Here is a 15,800-nt window from a genome sequence, read left to right on the forward strand (position 1 = left end):
ACATCCAGTATGCCCCCGGGGGAACCTGGAGCAGGGGACAATTGCATTTTTACTCCAAAACATGCCGTGTGACAGCTCATTCTTCATGTTTTTTCAAGAATAGGCTTTCCATAAACTTTAAATGAATCATTGACCACATTGGCCGCTCTTGGAATCACGGGATACCCCCGAGGGATCCTATAGCAGGGGTCAATAGCGTTTTTACACCAATACATGCCGTGCGACAGCTTTTTCTGCAAGCGTTTTCATGAATAGGCTTTTGATAGACTTTAAATGGATTAGTGACCACATTGGCCGCTCTCGGGACCTTCGGTATGCCCCCGGGGGAAGCTGGAGCAGAGGGCAATTACATTTTTAGACCAAAACATGCCGTGCGACAGCTCATTCTTCATAGTTTTTCATGAATAGACATTCATTAAACTTCAAATGGATCAGTGACCACATTGGCAGCTCTCGGAATCATGGGATACCACCGGGGGAACCTGTAGTAGGGGGCAATTGCGTTTCTACTCAAAAACATGCCGTGCGACAGCTCTTTCTTCATAGATTTTCATGAATATTCTTTCTATAGACTTAAAGTGGATCATTTACCACATTGGCCGCTCTCGGAACCACTGGGATGCCCCGAGAAAACCTGTGGCAGGGGACAATTTCGTTTTAACTCAAAAACATGCCGTGCGACAGCTCTTTCTTCATGGATTTTCATGAATATTCTTTCTATAGACTTAAAGTGGATCATTTACCACATTGGCCGCTCTTGGGACCTCCGGTATGCCCCCGGGGGACCCTGGAGCAGAAGACAATTGAATTTTTACATCAAAACATGCCGTGCGACAGCTCATTTGGGGCCCCGGAATATCTCCGGTATCCGGTGACCAGGATTATTTTCGTGGTTACACCGTAGAACAATATTAGTTTTCCAGTCAAGAAGAAAGATTTAAAATCGGATCATATTTGACGAAGTTACAACACTCCAATGTTGACCAAAAATTTGCCTATCCTAGTTATTTATTTTGAGTAACCCCTGTATATCATCTTCTGCGTTACTGCGTGAAGCAGCTTGCCAACAATTTGGTCGTTTCCTTCTATCGGCCCAAGCGAGCTATATTCCAAAGGCTGTTTGTCGTGAAAAGAAGGGAAGAAGATTATATCTTTATTGCTTTCCATTTCTGACATAGCGTTATCGTTCGTCTCGTTGATCGCTTGTCATTTTGCCATTTGAGATATGTTTGATTCCTTGAGCATAGGATTACCATATGGTATCCTAAAGGAGGACATGTCCTCCTTTTTCAATAAATTTTCTACATCCTCCTTTTGTCCAAAAATGTCATCCTTTTTAATCCTTGCATTTTTTTCCAGTAACGTATTCATAAAATTGTGTTCAAAGAGCGTTGTTTGCAGAGCTAATTTTTTTTAATTATGCCGCAACCTCATCTTATCTAGCAAATGCCATTCGATGGTGGGACTACCGTATGCGTGATAATGTTTGCACCATTGAGCAATGTTAAAATTAAAAAAAGTTCTCAAAAATTTCGTTTTCGAGTTTTTTTTATTTATTCAAAGGGGGATGTTTCTCAGAGTCTTAAACTATATCATCGATCGAGTTTCCACTTGCTGCAATTACGGCCTCCACACGGTTCCGGAATGTACGGTAGGTTCTAATTATGTAGTCTGGATCCATTTCTCTCCAGGTACGGGTCAATGTTTGTCTGAGGCTTGCTGTACTCGGGTGGCGTTTAGAACAGGCCTTGGCCTTCATGACGCGCCATATTGAGCAACCCAGCGGATTAATATCGGGGTGGATGGCGGCCACATACCCTTCGCCCAGAACGGAAGATGTTCCTGCAACCACTTCTGAGTGCGGTTCGAGGTGTGGCACAGAGCCCCATCTTGTTGAAATACAACATTTGGCTTCGGACCGTACTGTTCTTTGATCCACGAAAGAACATAATTACTTAAAATCCCGATGTAGACCTCCGTGTTGACCTTGTCGCCTTCTGGAATGAACACCGGGTCCATTTTTTTGCCATCGGAAGCCACCAATCCAAACACCATAACGCTAACAGGATGCTTGGTCAGATACACGTTCTTGTGCTCGTCGGCCACGTCTTTTACCGGAAGAGAACTAATATACCGGTCGGTTCTGGAATTTGATACGGGATCGACGGTAAACATGCTCTCGTCGGTGAACAGGATTACCGGATTTTTACGCTTAAGGAAGTTCAAGATTTTCTTGCATCGTTCGACTCGTAGCTCCCGGATGCGGTTGGTAATCATGTGAGTTTTTTTCCCGTGCCCTCGACTTCGCCCCGCAATCTTCCTTTACGATCTTCCGTGCCGTAAAGTCACTGATCCCGTGTTCCTTTGCCATTTTCCTTATTAAACACACTGGATTCACCCGAATCTTCCTTTTGATAGCAGCGATAACCCTCGGAATCCGAGCTGACCTCGGACGACCTGAGGCCACCTTCGTGGATAGATGTCTTTTCTTTTCTCGGTCTAAAACCCTTTTGACGGTCCACCGAGACACTCCCACGGCGATTGAAATGTCTTTTTGCAAATCACGAATACGCTGCCACTTCGTCATGGTGCAGCTGTCAAACTAAGGAAATCATTTTCTTTTATACACAGCCTACTACGGTATGAGCTATAGGTTACGTGCATGCAAAGAAAACCAACACATTGTATGCACAGGTAAAACGGGAACCTTATTTGTATGATGGTGCAACCATTATCACGCATACGGTATGTTGGAGAACGTTCTGGTGAACTCACATCTGCACAGTAAAAAAAAAGTACACAAAATTGAGTTCACTTTCACATGGGGCTAGGTAAAATTAAGTTTATGAAGAAAACCAAATTTTGAGTAATCATTGAGTGAAAATAACCTAACGATCAATCGAATGGAATAATGAAGTACGAACGAAGGCGATGGAGCACACAAAAATGGCAGCATCGACGGCTATGAGGTCATCCAAAAATAAGTTGAAAGTACCCAACGGTGAAAACATGACGGTTGCGTACTTTTTTTTTATTAAAATTATTATAGTCACTTTAACGCTCTTGGATCATTTGTGACTTGTCTGGTGGTGAGATTTGAACTCGTGACTTTGGCGTGAGAGCTATGGATGCTAACCACTACGCCGAGGTCGCCCCCACGGTTGAGTACTTTTAACTGAAAATTTAATTCTTTTCTAATTTAGTTCGCAGCGTGTTTTATTAAAATGAAATATATTGAAAAATATTTGGATACATTCTTCGTCAGTAGTTTTATGTAACACAATTTACAAAAATGTAGTTTTAATACAAATACAGAAAATACTTTATCGATCGATTATGAAAAATATTACGTTTTTAACTAAACGATGATTAACAGAAAATGAACTGTAATTTGAGTTTATCTATTATTACTCGATAGATAAGTAAATATGAACTAACGCCACTTTTGAGTTAGTTGAGAACCCAACATTGAGTTAGTTTTTTTAATTTAATTTTGAGTATTTTTTTCATACCGTGTATGTAAATTGATTACCCGAACTTAGGTCAACGATTCGTAGCGTGTTGAAAGTTTGCTTCCTGTGAGTTGCCAATGTGGTATGTAAAGAGGGATGGCGGATATAATCTGATTTTTCTTTTATTTGTATCGTTCACCTTTAAGCTAATAGTAATTCAGACTATAGCTGAAAAGCTGGCTTTCTTGATATCATATTATGTTCCGTTATTACGTAATTGATATCCACTATAGTTTCACTGAAACAAAAGAACGTAAGAATTCCATACGAACCACTTATGAATTTTAGCCACATGAAATCGGTATGAATTTCCTTGATTTGCCTTATGAAAAATAATGCTGGCAAAAATAACATAAAGTGGAGTAGACTGGAACCGAACCATGAACGTTGAGATTACGGGGCCCGTTTGCTGACCACTCGCCTTTCAACGCTTGGGAAAATGAAATGGTTATAGGCGTATACAAGCAACCTTTGTTTGACAAAAAATCATTCATAATTTCCGCTTATGAAATTCATATGTTTCTTAAGTTTATTTGCCTGAGTGTTGAACGTAGTATAATATGTAGTATGTAAATAGGGGTGGCAGATATAATCTGATTTTTATTTTATTTGTATTGTTCACCCACAGACAAACAGACATAACACTCACAAGTTGTTCATCGAACAAGCATTTAACGGTCAATTTAAAAGTATCTCAATTGGTAGTACTGCCACCTGTGGCACGTACAGTCAATTCCTTTGCGTTTGACGTTTACACACTACCGCCATATGTTCAGCGTAGTACCGACCACAGTGTACTCAACAGATGGCGGTAATGTTTTAGCGACGATATTTTACAATGAGAAATATTCAATGTGTTATGTCTGTTTGCCTGTGGTTCACCTTTAAGTTAATAGTAATTCAGACTATAGCTGGAATTATAGGCTTTCTTGATATCATATTATATTTCGTTATTACATGATTGATATCTACTGTTTCACTGAGGCAAAAGAACGTAAGAATTTCACAAGAACCCCTTATGAATTTCAGCCACATGATATCGGTAAGAATTTCATTGATTTGCCTTATGAAAATTAATGTTTACAAAATAATAATACAGTGAAGCAGACTGGAACCGAACCATGAACGTTCAGATTACGGGGCCCGTTTTTTGACCACTCGTCTTTCAACGCTTGGGAAAATGAAATGGTTATAGGCGTATGAGAGCAGCCTCCTGTTAGATGAAAATCATTCATAAGTTCCGCTTATGACATTCATATGGGTCGTTCATAAGTCGAACCTTATGAAATTCTTAAGTTTATTTGCCAGAGTGTTGAACGTAGTATAATGTCATGACGTCAGGGTAGGCGTGTAAAATGCATGAGAAAGTTAATACTGTCTGCCACACCTTTTATTTTATTGAATTCTTGAATTGATTACACGCTTAAATAATAATGCCACGAATGGATTTAGTCACCTTTCTCACCGGGATTACCATAGAGGTTTGTTTAACCGCTTAACTATTGCGTTGTTCTTTCATAACAATATAGGGGAAATAGCTCTACTGTTGACCTGTGGATCTAAGATTGGGCCCGTCACTAAAAATCTGCCATTTATAAATTTTATCTAGATGAACTCGTTATTGGGACGGTACTAACATAGAGGTAACTCTAAGACTAGAAGGTCTCGAAGAAACGTGCTCAACTTTTTGGCTCAGCTCTGGTACTATCTTCGGTCGCAAGCTAATCGATTCACCCCTCGAAACATAGGAAAATCCACTAACCCCTCATTATATCTGTCAAACTTTCATAGCAAATCAAAACAAACATAGTGTAGTACTAGAATTCCGACTCGAATGGGGTGCGTTAATCGATTTGCTTAGAACCAATAGGCTAGTCAAGTAGTGAGCCAATTTAAAATCGTTAGTTTCCACCAGCTGATATTACTGTTTCATCTTTTCAGAAACATATGGAAATTCAGGAAGTGAACCATATTGCTCATTTCAAGAACAACATGTGAAAAGGGCATACAAGCTTTTTGTAAACAAATCTTCTTATGCCCTTTTCTCGCCACCCATATGACACCAATGCAAACCATCAAGATTAACGGGTAGGAGAAGCATTCTTTTTCCTGATGAAATTGTTGATTTGCGTAGGCGACCCTCGGTTGGCGAGAAAAGGGCCCACAAATGTTTGTTTACAAAAAGCTTGTATGCCCTTTTTACATGTGACTCTTGATTTATAATATTTCCTTTCATTCAAAGCGTGCTTCTTTTTCCTTTCCGTTTCGTGTTGATAGTCTAGCTAGGCGTTATTTAAATGATGCAGTTTGCAGATGCGAGTTCATGCATTACGATTTCTCCGTTTTTGCCAATGTTGTCTAAAGGTATTTTACATTATCAAAGTGACATGACATATTTGAGCCAAGGTTAGGTACTGGATGGTTACAACAAACCTTTACAGTGACAACTTGTTTCACAAAGTTTGGAAACTTATAGATTCATACGCTTAATTGGAACAAGATTGCAAATAGGTTCTTCAACACATCTTGGTCCGTCAACTTTTTTAGTAACATCTCGAAACAGTTGCTTAATAGGTACAAAAAAACAAATAGTTCACATTCCGTTGCACCAAAGTTTCAAGAAACATATTTTTTTATGGATCTCTCATTCAACAAACACAATACAAGTTGGATTTGTTGCTCAAGTGTTTCATACAATATCACGTAGCATATAACTTCATACCAATTTGAGTGTAATATGTTTGCTCCTGGGGCCTCCCTTAGCTCAGTCGGTAAAGGCGCAGCTACAAAGCAAGACCATGCTGGAGGTGGCTGGGTTCGATTCCCGGTCCGGTCTAGGAATTTTTCGGGTTGAAAAATTTCTCGACTTCCCTGGGCATAGAAGTATGATTAGACTTGCCACACAATTATACCAATGCAAAAATGGTACAAGCATCGAAAGCTCACAATTAATAACTGTGGAAGTGCATCTAGAACACTAAGTTGAGAGCACGCAATAAGCTAATATGCGATATGCAATAAGCTTGAAATGCCAAGAAGAAAAAGAAGATGTTTGCTCCTCCAATTTGATGAATGATTTGACAGGTCATCCAAGCAGAACATTGAAACAGACGACAAACTTAAAACTGTGTCGAATAAAGATGTACTTCTTGGGCAACTCACATTAAAAAATAAAAGAATTTAGATTTTTTCTGTGTTGCTTGGGTAGAGATTCGAAAATGTAGAGCCCTGATGAAGACATTACTGAAGACGACTCTTAATTCTAGGTTGACTATGATATAAGTGATTTTCTTTTTAACCACCTAAAACTACTTTTGCAATTCATAACCACATATCACTCAATATGCTCTGCAGATATTCAAAAATCTTTAGTTATCAAACAAGTTTTCCCTTCCGCAAGCAAATCTCTACGATAAACTTTGTTAGGTTCTGCTCTACTCGGAATCGTAAAGAAGTTCCTACCATACGTCCCCTCCCGCTCCCCCTCCCTGCTCCAATTCTTTTCTCAAGAATCAGATGCACGAAGAAAGGTAAATCTTATCTCACCGGTTTTTCCGGACAAGTGTTTGAGTTTCCCATCAAAATCTCCTCGCACCACAAAAACACATACTCATAGACACACAAACCACCGACGGCCCCAGGTATATCAGCGCTTGCGGAGGAAGGGGCAAACCACCTCTCAAACAAATTATTTTAAGAATGTTTAGTTTCCGTCCTACTTTTCCGGTGTTCCTTCCTCCAGTGACTGGGGCCGGAACCGGATCGGAAAGGAAGTGAAAGTCAACGAAAAAGTTTCCCCCGTTACCCACCCTGGAGGAAAAACTACGTGTGCGTGTGGGAGGGGAGAAGCTGACGCTTCTTGAAATAGTCACGTATTCGGTCGATCTGGGAGTTTCTGCCAAAGGCTCATGCATGTGTGCCGCCAATGTGTGGAAGCTTGTCATAAGGTTGAATTCCGTGCATTTGCTCCGGGAAGGCGAAATTTAGAATGGAGACACCGTCAGGAGGGGAAGAGGGGGGGGGGGTTGTTGGGCAAAATCTACTAAAAGGAAGGACGTTCGGGTTGATGGAAAAAGTTTGATCCCTTCGTTGTTCGTGCTCGTTATCGGTCAAAGTTTAGTTGTACATACCGGTGTTCAGATGGAAGCTTTGCGATCCGATGACATAGTTTCAAATTTGCAATTTTGTTTTGCTAGCTTGCTACGGGGGACAGATATAAAATAAACTTAATTAAAGTTAAACCAACTTTCTTCTTTTTTTTTTTAATGCATGACAGCCAAATGTTATCAAACTCAGCATAATTTTTCTCCGAAAGTAAATAGTTTGAAAAGCGCTTTTCATCACAGACAAAAGCGTTTTCCTCACTGACCGGAGACGAAAAGACCAAAACTTTCCACCCGTTTACATCCGCAGGACCAAAGCAAAAAGAAGAACACTTACAAAGACATTATTCATCCGAAGCGTTCGATGAAAATTTCGATCCTTAGGAAAAAGTTGCTCCATTGGATAAATTCCTACCGCCGCCCATATCCTCCCATATTTCCTTGAAGATGCGAATTTCCGCAGAAATTCGATTTGCCGTATCTCGGTGCTGGAACCGGAATTCCTACCTCCACGACGGAGAAGGAGTTTCCTGCATCCGCAATGCAGCAATTTCCAACCGTCTTTTCCAAGAACTTTTCTATGAAACATTCCTTATCCCCTTACGACCCACATTGCTTGTGGAAAACTGGAAAACTGAACCAAAACTTACGAGTGTAGAAAGTAAGTGAAATTTATTGTCCACCTTCCTGTTGGGGTTCCATTCCATCCCCGCCCTCCGCCCACAGCCAGCAGAGAAAAACGTGTGAACTCTATCAAAGCCCGGCATCATTCGGAGATCGTTTCTTCGCTTCCTGTCGAAGTTTAAGGGTAATTAATTTTCCATTTCTCTAACCGCTCGTAATTTGATTTCATGCCCACCGCAACGATTTAGATGGCAAAGTCAGTCAGCAGGTGAGCGCGTTCGAATCTGCCACAGGCCATCAGCAGCAGCAGCAGCAACAGTCCAATGTCTACCAGACATCGACCAGCCGTACCACAGTCACTCAGCAGCAGCAGCAGCAACATCAGTATCAACGGAGCAGTAGCGGAACCCGATTGGGTGGAAGGACATCGGAAATAAGTACTTATCATTATGATCCCGATTGGGTTTCGGAATCTCCGTAGCACAATAACTTGCACAATTTCCACATTTGTTTGGGTGTTATTCTATTTATCCCGCAGGTACGCCGATCAAAGTGGAGTATCTCAGCGAACCGGAATCATCGGACAACACCCGGTGGACGGTGATGGCACAGCTGTCGCCGAAGAAGCACGACGGCATCGGGCCGACGACCAGGGAGGGGATGCCCCTGACACTGAGATCTGTAAGGGTTTGTTTTTATTGTATTTGAAGAAGTTAGATGGTTTAGTTAGGAAATAATTAAGGATTTTGAGTAATCCAGTCAAACGAAAAACTCGTTAAAGATTAAGTTCAGTGCTACAGGCAGTGTTGGAAAATATCAAAAAAATCAAATATCACCAATGCCCAAGATCACGCTTGATTTTCGAAGACAAAAATCAATCAGCAAACAACTGCGGTTGATTTTGCAAGCTGCGAAATTGCAGCTCCTGAATATCAAGCTAACAAAACTCAACAGCTGCAAATCTCAACAAACTGTGGTGAGATTGAGTTGCATTATTTTTGCTTTACATCCGAATGCAACCGAAACTTCCACAACGGCTGGCAGCAGTCTCTTCGTGTCTGCCATCGGTGAAGAGTAAAGAGAGATAGCAAACTATACCTTCTCTTTCTAAGAAAACGATGTGCAACGGAATCATTTTTGTGTCGGGTCAACTCTCAGCTTGACTTTTGCACGTTGTGAAAAGTCTCGCAATATCAAAGGAGCTTGTAAAATCAATATCAAGCATGATATTTTGTTCCAATATCATGCGTGATATTGAGACCGTTTGAAAGCGGAATAATATCATTTGATTGATGATTATGCCAACACTAGCTGCAGGGGATAGACAAAATGATCGGGACTAGAGTTGTCAATGTCGGACCCTTTTTGCGAGTATCGGTATTTCGGTACTGAAAGGTAATACCGGTAAATTATAGGTACCAAATGATTTTAAGAAATTACATGGAAATTCTAGAATAATAATTCATTTGAAGGAGTCTGTCTTGGTGTCCTCTTACGCTTAAGGTCACTTCTTTAACACACCGAACATGATGCCTCCAATAAAATGTGTAACGGCAAACTTGCAATGTTCGAAAAATCATAACTCAGTTATTGATAAATTTCAAATCCATTGGCGCCATTTGAAACTAGTGACTTTTAAGATTGATTCGTTTTTTTTTTTATAATTACTTTATTTGTACAGGCTCAATCGAATAAACTTTACAGAGCCGAGTTATCCTTTGCGTTATACATTATTACTGTCTTAAATTTAAAGTTAAAGGAACTGGACCGAGTACTCGCGGTTGCGATTCGGTTTTAATAGATCTAAAATGTATCGATAAATTGCTGAAGAATGATTTTAAAAAACATTGCCAATTTACCGTTACACATTTTACCGGAGCCACCGTTTTTTTATAATGCGTTTATTTTTCCAGGCTCATTTTCCGTAGCTTTCCGGAGCCGATATTCATTGTTTAGATTACCAAACTACTTAAAACTAGAGAGGGTCTAGTATAAGAGAGGAGCGGACTGGCTGGTTTCGAGCCAAACGAACTGTCAAAGCCAGAGCCAATCGAGCACCACCTATATTGATTGCATTGGCAGTGTTGCTAGAAATCACCTAGGCATAGGTTGCCAAAGTAGTTTGATTTGAATCCGCTAGTCTCTTATCTAGACCCTCTCTACTTAAAACTAACGTTAGTAAAGCAGGAGCCGGTTACTCGAAGTTAGGGATGACAAATTGTAACAAATGGATGGCAGGGTAGGGATTGAGAACACAAGGTTAGGAGAGCAGTGTGCTCTTGATCTCGAACTAAGCGACATACTGATGAAAATGACAGAGGTGTTCGGCATGTGATTTTTTTCCCCATGAAAGTCACGAATAGTTTGAAAATGTTCAATCGACTGTAACAATTATGTATTGAATCTCTTGAATATCCTATTATCCTGATTATTTAAAATCATAACATAAGAAGCAAATTCGACACATCGTCTCTCTTATGAAAAAAATACTAGTCACGAAATTTCCAGACACAGAAAAGTTCAAACAGTGCTATCATGCTAAGTTTAGAGTTAGTTAGTTACCTCAAATCCATGCGCCTTCATAATCGTAATTAAAGGAAGTACACACAACACTACACAGTTAGAAAAACTGATGTAAATTTAAGTGCTCTGCAGACATATACGAACGTCAAATTTGACATAAAATTGAGTCATAGTAGACGCGAAATTCAGCTCGATCAAACCTACACAGATAAAAATTCTTAATTTTAATTGTGATGTTCACATTCATTCACGTATACTTGTATTTAATTTCACGCAACCGAGCAACTTGCAAACAATGTTGTTTACAAAGATGGGTTTTTGCATACAATATTTGCTACATTGCATGATATATAATGTAAACGTATATGATATGTGACGCTCCATCTATGTGTATCATATTGAACAGAAATTTACACTACTTTTTCGAACTGTGTACTTTCAAACTTTTCAGTCTAGCAGCACTTAATTTTACATTAAATGTTTGTTTACGTGTCATCGTTTATGTCAAAGATGGATTCCGTCACTTGTAATATTGAGTATTTCTAAGTATGTAGAGTACGGATACAACTTATTTGTAATCAGTGGTACACAGTTCGAAAAAGTAGTGTAAATTTCTGTTCAGTATGATGTACATAAATGGAGCGTCACATATCATATAAGTTTACATTATATATCATGTAAAGTTCTGAGACATTTCATGCAATGTTGCAAATATTGTATACAAAAGCCCATTGTTGTAAACAACATTGTATACAAGTTGCTCGGTTGCATGAAATGAAATACAAGTCTACGTGAATAAATGTTTACATCACTATTAAAACTCAGAATTGTATCTGTGCATTTATGAACATCTGTTATGGTTCCAAAATATGTATGATGTTTTTTTTCAATTTCTCAGGAGTCCTCTAAACTTAAGTTTCTCGAAATTTTCCTAGAATTTATTGAGATACACTAAAGTTATTGGGATCGCCCATAAGATTTCTGAACTTGTCTGAAGATCTCACGAACTAGCTTGTCTGAGGTTCTTGGAATTTCTATAAAGTTTTTTTTTTACTATAGTCACTTCAACACTCTCGGGTCATTCGTGACTCGGCCGGGGGTGAGATTTTAACTCGTGACTTTGGCGTGAGAGGTATGAATGTTAACCACTACGCCGGGGTCGCCCCCATTTCTATAAAGTATCCACATGTTATTTGGGCTTCTCTAAAGTTTTATGGACTTCCCTGACGCTCTTTGAACTTCTTAAAGTTCCTGCAGTTTTCATGAAGCGGTTGGAACCACCTTAAAGCTTCCCTGAAGTGTTCAAAATTTTATAGAAGTTCTCAAACTTTACCTTACTATCCCACAGTCTGTCCATGAAATTTTCTCGAAATCCCAAGTATTTCCTTTCATTCATCGGATCTTCTTTGAAGGTCTTAAAAAATATGTGGAATACTCTGAAGTTCTCGTTATTATATTAAAGATTGTTTGTGCAAACGTCTAGTACATGCGCAACTACTCTACTAGCTCAATAGGTACATCTATCCTCACACAGATGTCGCTACAGTAGTATTCACAAGTGTATCTTTCTGTTGTGTACTGTTTTGTATTGGCAATCTAACGATAGCATACTCCTCCTATTCGCCACGAGCGCTATCGTTAGATCGCCAATTGTATTTGACAAATAAAATTAAAGTTCGTATGCCTGGAGCATCTGTAAAGTTTCAGAAATTTTTATTGAGTTCTCGTAACTTCCCTGATGTTCTCTGAAAATATGTATTTTTTTGAATTTCTTAACAATCTCGCAATGTTTCTAATTAAGACCGTTAAAATTCTCGAAATATATTTTAATATTCCCAACACGATGCCTCTGATAAAATGTGTAACGGCAAACTGGTAATGTTTGAAAAATAATAGCTATTAACAAAATTCAAATCTTTTCAAATCATTTGAAACTACATTAAAGATTGATTTGGTGTCAAAAGATTCAAAATTTATCGGTAAACTACAAAGAAATGATTTTTCGAACATTGTCAATTTGCCTTTACACGTTTTACCGGAGGCATCGTGTTCGGATTCTTACACCACAAACGAAGTGACTGACGGAGCGGCTCGAAAACTTTGGTGACTAACCTGCTATTGCAATTTTTCAGTGTACCACATGGCAACACCACTACTACTTGATTGTACCACATGGCAACACTACTACTGGATTGAACTAGCATTTTCACCAAATGTACTAGAATGTTTTGGTTCTATCTCTTTCACTCTACTCTGAAATGCATAAAAAAATGACAAAATGATACGCACTCTTTGCACACTGTCAAAGAAACATTGTACACAAAATCAACTTAGTGCAAAACCAAAACAAAAATAGTATCCCAACTGGTGGATGATGGCACAAGCTTCTAAGAAAATTCTATTACAGCGAACCACATTATTTTAATTGATTTCTTCGCCAGTTAGTCGTCTGTCACTTCGTTTGTGGTTAAACTCTCAGAACCTTCCAGAAGCTCCCACAATTTTCCTGTCATTCAAGGAACTATTTTGAAGTTCTCAGGGCAGTCACAATGTTCACGTAACTTCCCTTAAAATCTTTAAGCACAATTGAAGTTATTTAAAATCTTCTGACTTCCGACCTTCTGATAAGTTCCGGAAATTTTCCGGAATTTAAAGGAAATGTTCTTGAAATATAAATTTATCGAAAAGCCCTGATACCATTGGAAGTTAATGTTAAGGATCTTAAAGAAAATCCTTGAAATTCTCGGAGCTATCATGAAATATTTTTCTAAAGAAATTTTAAGAGTAAATACTTGTCATCATGGCACATAGTTGGGCTCAAAAAACCGCAAAAATCAACTTGTTGTTTAGAGTCATGTAAATGAATTTATTTGTACAGGCTCAATTGAATAAACTTTACACTGCCAAATTATCTTTTGCTTTATACATTATTAATATCTTAAATCTAAAGTTAAAATCTAAAGTTAAAGGAATTGAACCGATTACTCGCGGTCGTCTCGAGGTTAGTGAAGATTTACAGTTTCGTTGGTTGGGGAGTGGGGATGAGATAGTTTTGTTCCTCATCGCAAAATTTTAGACCCGATTTTTTTTTAGTTTTGTCATTATGGTGCCCATTTCCATGTTAATCTAGTCTAAAAAATTTCGTTTGATTTTGTTCAAAAATGATTTTTTAGAAAAACTTTTTTGAACCACTAAGGGGCTGTTCATTAACTACGTAGACAGTTTTTTTTATTCTTGACCCCCTCCCCCTGCGTAGACATTTGTTCATATATTTTTTTTTAATTTGTATGGGGCGTGGATGATTGCCCCTCCCCCCTAAGCTGTTTACGTAGTTTATGAACAGCCCCTAAGCCAATTTCAAAGATGAAAATATTAGATGAAGAGTTATTTATAAGAATCCAATCCATAAAGGCCAAGAGACAAAAAGTTATACTATAAACAAAACCGAAGGCAACATATCAAGAAGACTGGCAACTTTGCCTGAATCCGAGCGACAGACACAGTAGCGCTGAGCTCGAGCGAAGGTGGAAGCAACGCATAGAGAAAAGAGCAAATGCACAAACCTTTCTTCTGAGGATGGAACCTTTGCTATCGAATGCGTTCGGTGCATTTACCTTTGAGCGGCAGATGATGCGATTGTGCCTGTCTTATGCCGGTCGTTTGAGAAAATGGAAGAGTTGCCAGTCTTCTTGATATGTTGTCTTCGACAAAACTCAAAGCTTGTTTAATGCGGTTTTTTGAGTGCAACGTTTTACCATGATGACTCAGAAAAAATGTTTTTACAAGTAAATTTAAAAAAAAAAGAGGACAATGGAACTAGCATGGAGTTTTCAAAATTTTCCGGTGGCAGTTTTATCAGGGAAATAACTTGTCATGGCTGCTCTGTAGCAGGTTCTGGAAATCCCAGTGAAAGTGGCCAATTTGGGACATGACCGGAACCATATCAATATGGGTGTCAAACTTCAATATTTTGCAAGGCATTGCTAGTGGTAGCTTTTTCAAGCCCACAGCTTGCCCTGATTTCTTTGGAACAGGTTCTAAGTGCCCAGGGGGAAGTGGCTGATTTGGAACATGACCGGAACTGTCAAACTTCAAGATTTTGCAAGCCATTGCCAATGGTAGCTTCTTCAAGTCCACAGCTTGACCTGGTTTCCTTGGAACATGTTCTAGGTGGCCAGGGTGAAGTGGCCAATTTGGAACATGACCGGAACCATATCAACATAGGTGTCAAACTTCATTATTTTTTAAACAATTGTCAATGGTAGAGTTTCCATGTCCAATGCTTGCCCTGATAACCCTGAAGCAGGTTCTGGATGCCCCGATGGAGGTGACCAATTTGGAAAATGACCGGAATGATATCAATATGGATGTCAAACTTCAATATTTTGCAATCCGTTGCCAATGTTAACTTTTTCAAGCTCACAGCATGCCCCAGCTGGTTCTAGATCGAAGTGGCCAATTTGAGACATGATCAGAACCATACCAAAATGGGTGCCAAACTTCAAGATTTTGCAAGCCATTGCCAATGGTAGCTTCTTCAAGTCCACAGCTTGACCTGGTTTCCTTGGAACATGTTCTAGGTGCCCCAGGGGACGTAGCCAATTTGGGACATGATCGGAACCATATCACTATCGGTTTCAAAGTTTAAAATTATTAAAACCATTGCCAATTGTAGATTTTCCATGTCCAATGCTTGTCCTGATAACCCTGAAGCTGGTTCTAGATGTCCCGGGAGAAGTGGCCAATTTGCGACATGACCGGAACCATGTCAATATGGGTGTCAAACTTCATGATTTTGCTATCCGTTGCCAATGTTAACTTTTTCAAGTCCACAGCTTGCCCTGATTTCCTTGGAACAGGTTCTAGGTGCCCCGGGGGAAGTGGCCAATTTGGGATATGACCGGAACCATATCAATATGGGTGTCAAACTTCAAGATTATTTAAACCATTGCAATGGTAGATTTTACATTTCCAAATCTTGTCATGATAACCCTGAAACTGTTTCTGGATGCTCCGGAGAAAGTGACCAATATGGGTA

At 39.3% G+C, this 15,800-nt stretch overlaps 1 protein-coding gene across 9 annotated transcripts in view; it reads left to right on the plus strand.

The window, feature by feature from the left end:
- Positions 1 to 15,800, plus strand: part of CAP — a 401,038-nt gene that overhangs the window by 245,105 nt on the left and 140,133 nt on the right. For all 9 annotated transcript variants that reach the window (XM_065230341.1, XM_065230338.1, XM_065230337.1 and 6 more), the window contains 2 exons: positions 8,488 to 8,676; positions 8,778 to 8,920. In XM_065230341.1, coding sequence (XP_065086413.1) covers positions 8,488 to 8,676; positions 8,778 to 8,920 — 332 coding nt within the window. The remainder of the gene's footprint in view (positions 1 to 8,487; positions 8,677 to 8,777; positions 8,921 to 15,800) is intronic.

The sequence above is a fragment of the Ochlerotatus camptorhynchus genome, unplaced genomic scaffold (assembly GCF_037179485.1).
Source record: "Ochlerotatus camptorhynchus isolate MF236.1 unplaced genomic scaffold, CSIRO-AGI_Acam_v1.1 ptg000330l, whole genome shotgun sequence".
Lineage (NCBI taxonomy): Eukaryota > Metazoa > Arthropoda > Insecta > Diptera > Culicidae > Ochlerotatus > Ochlerotatus camptorhynchus.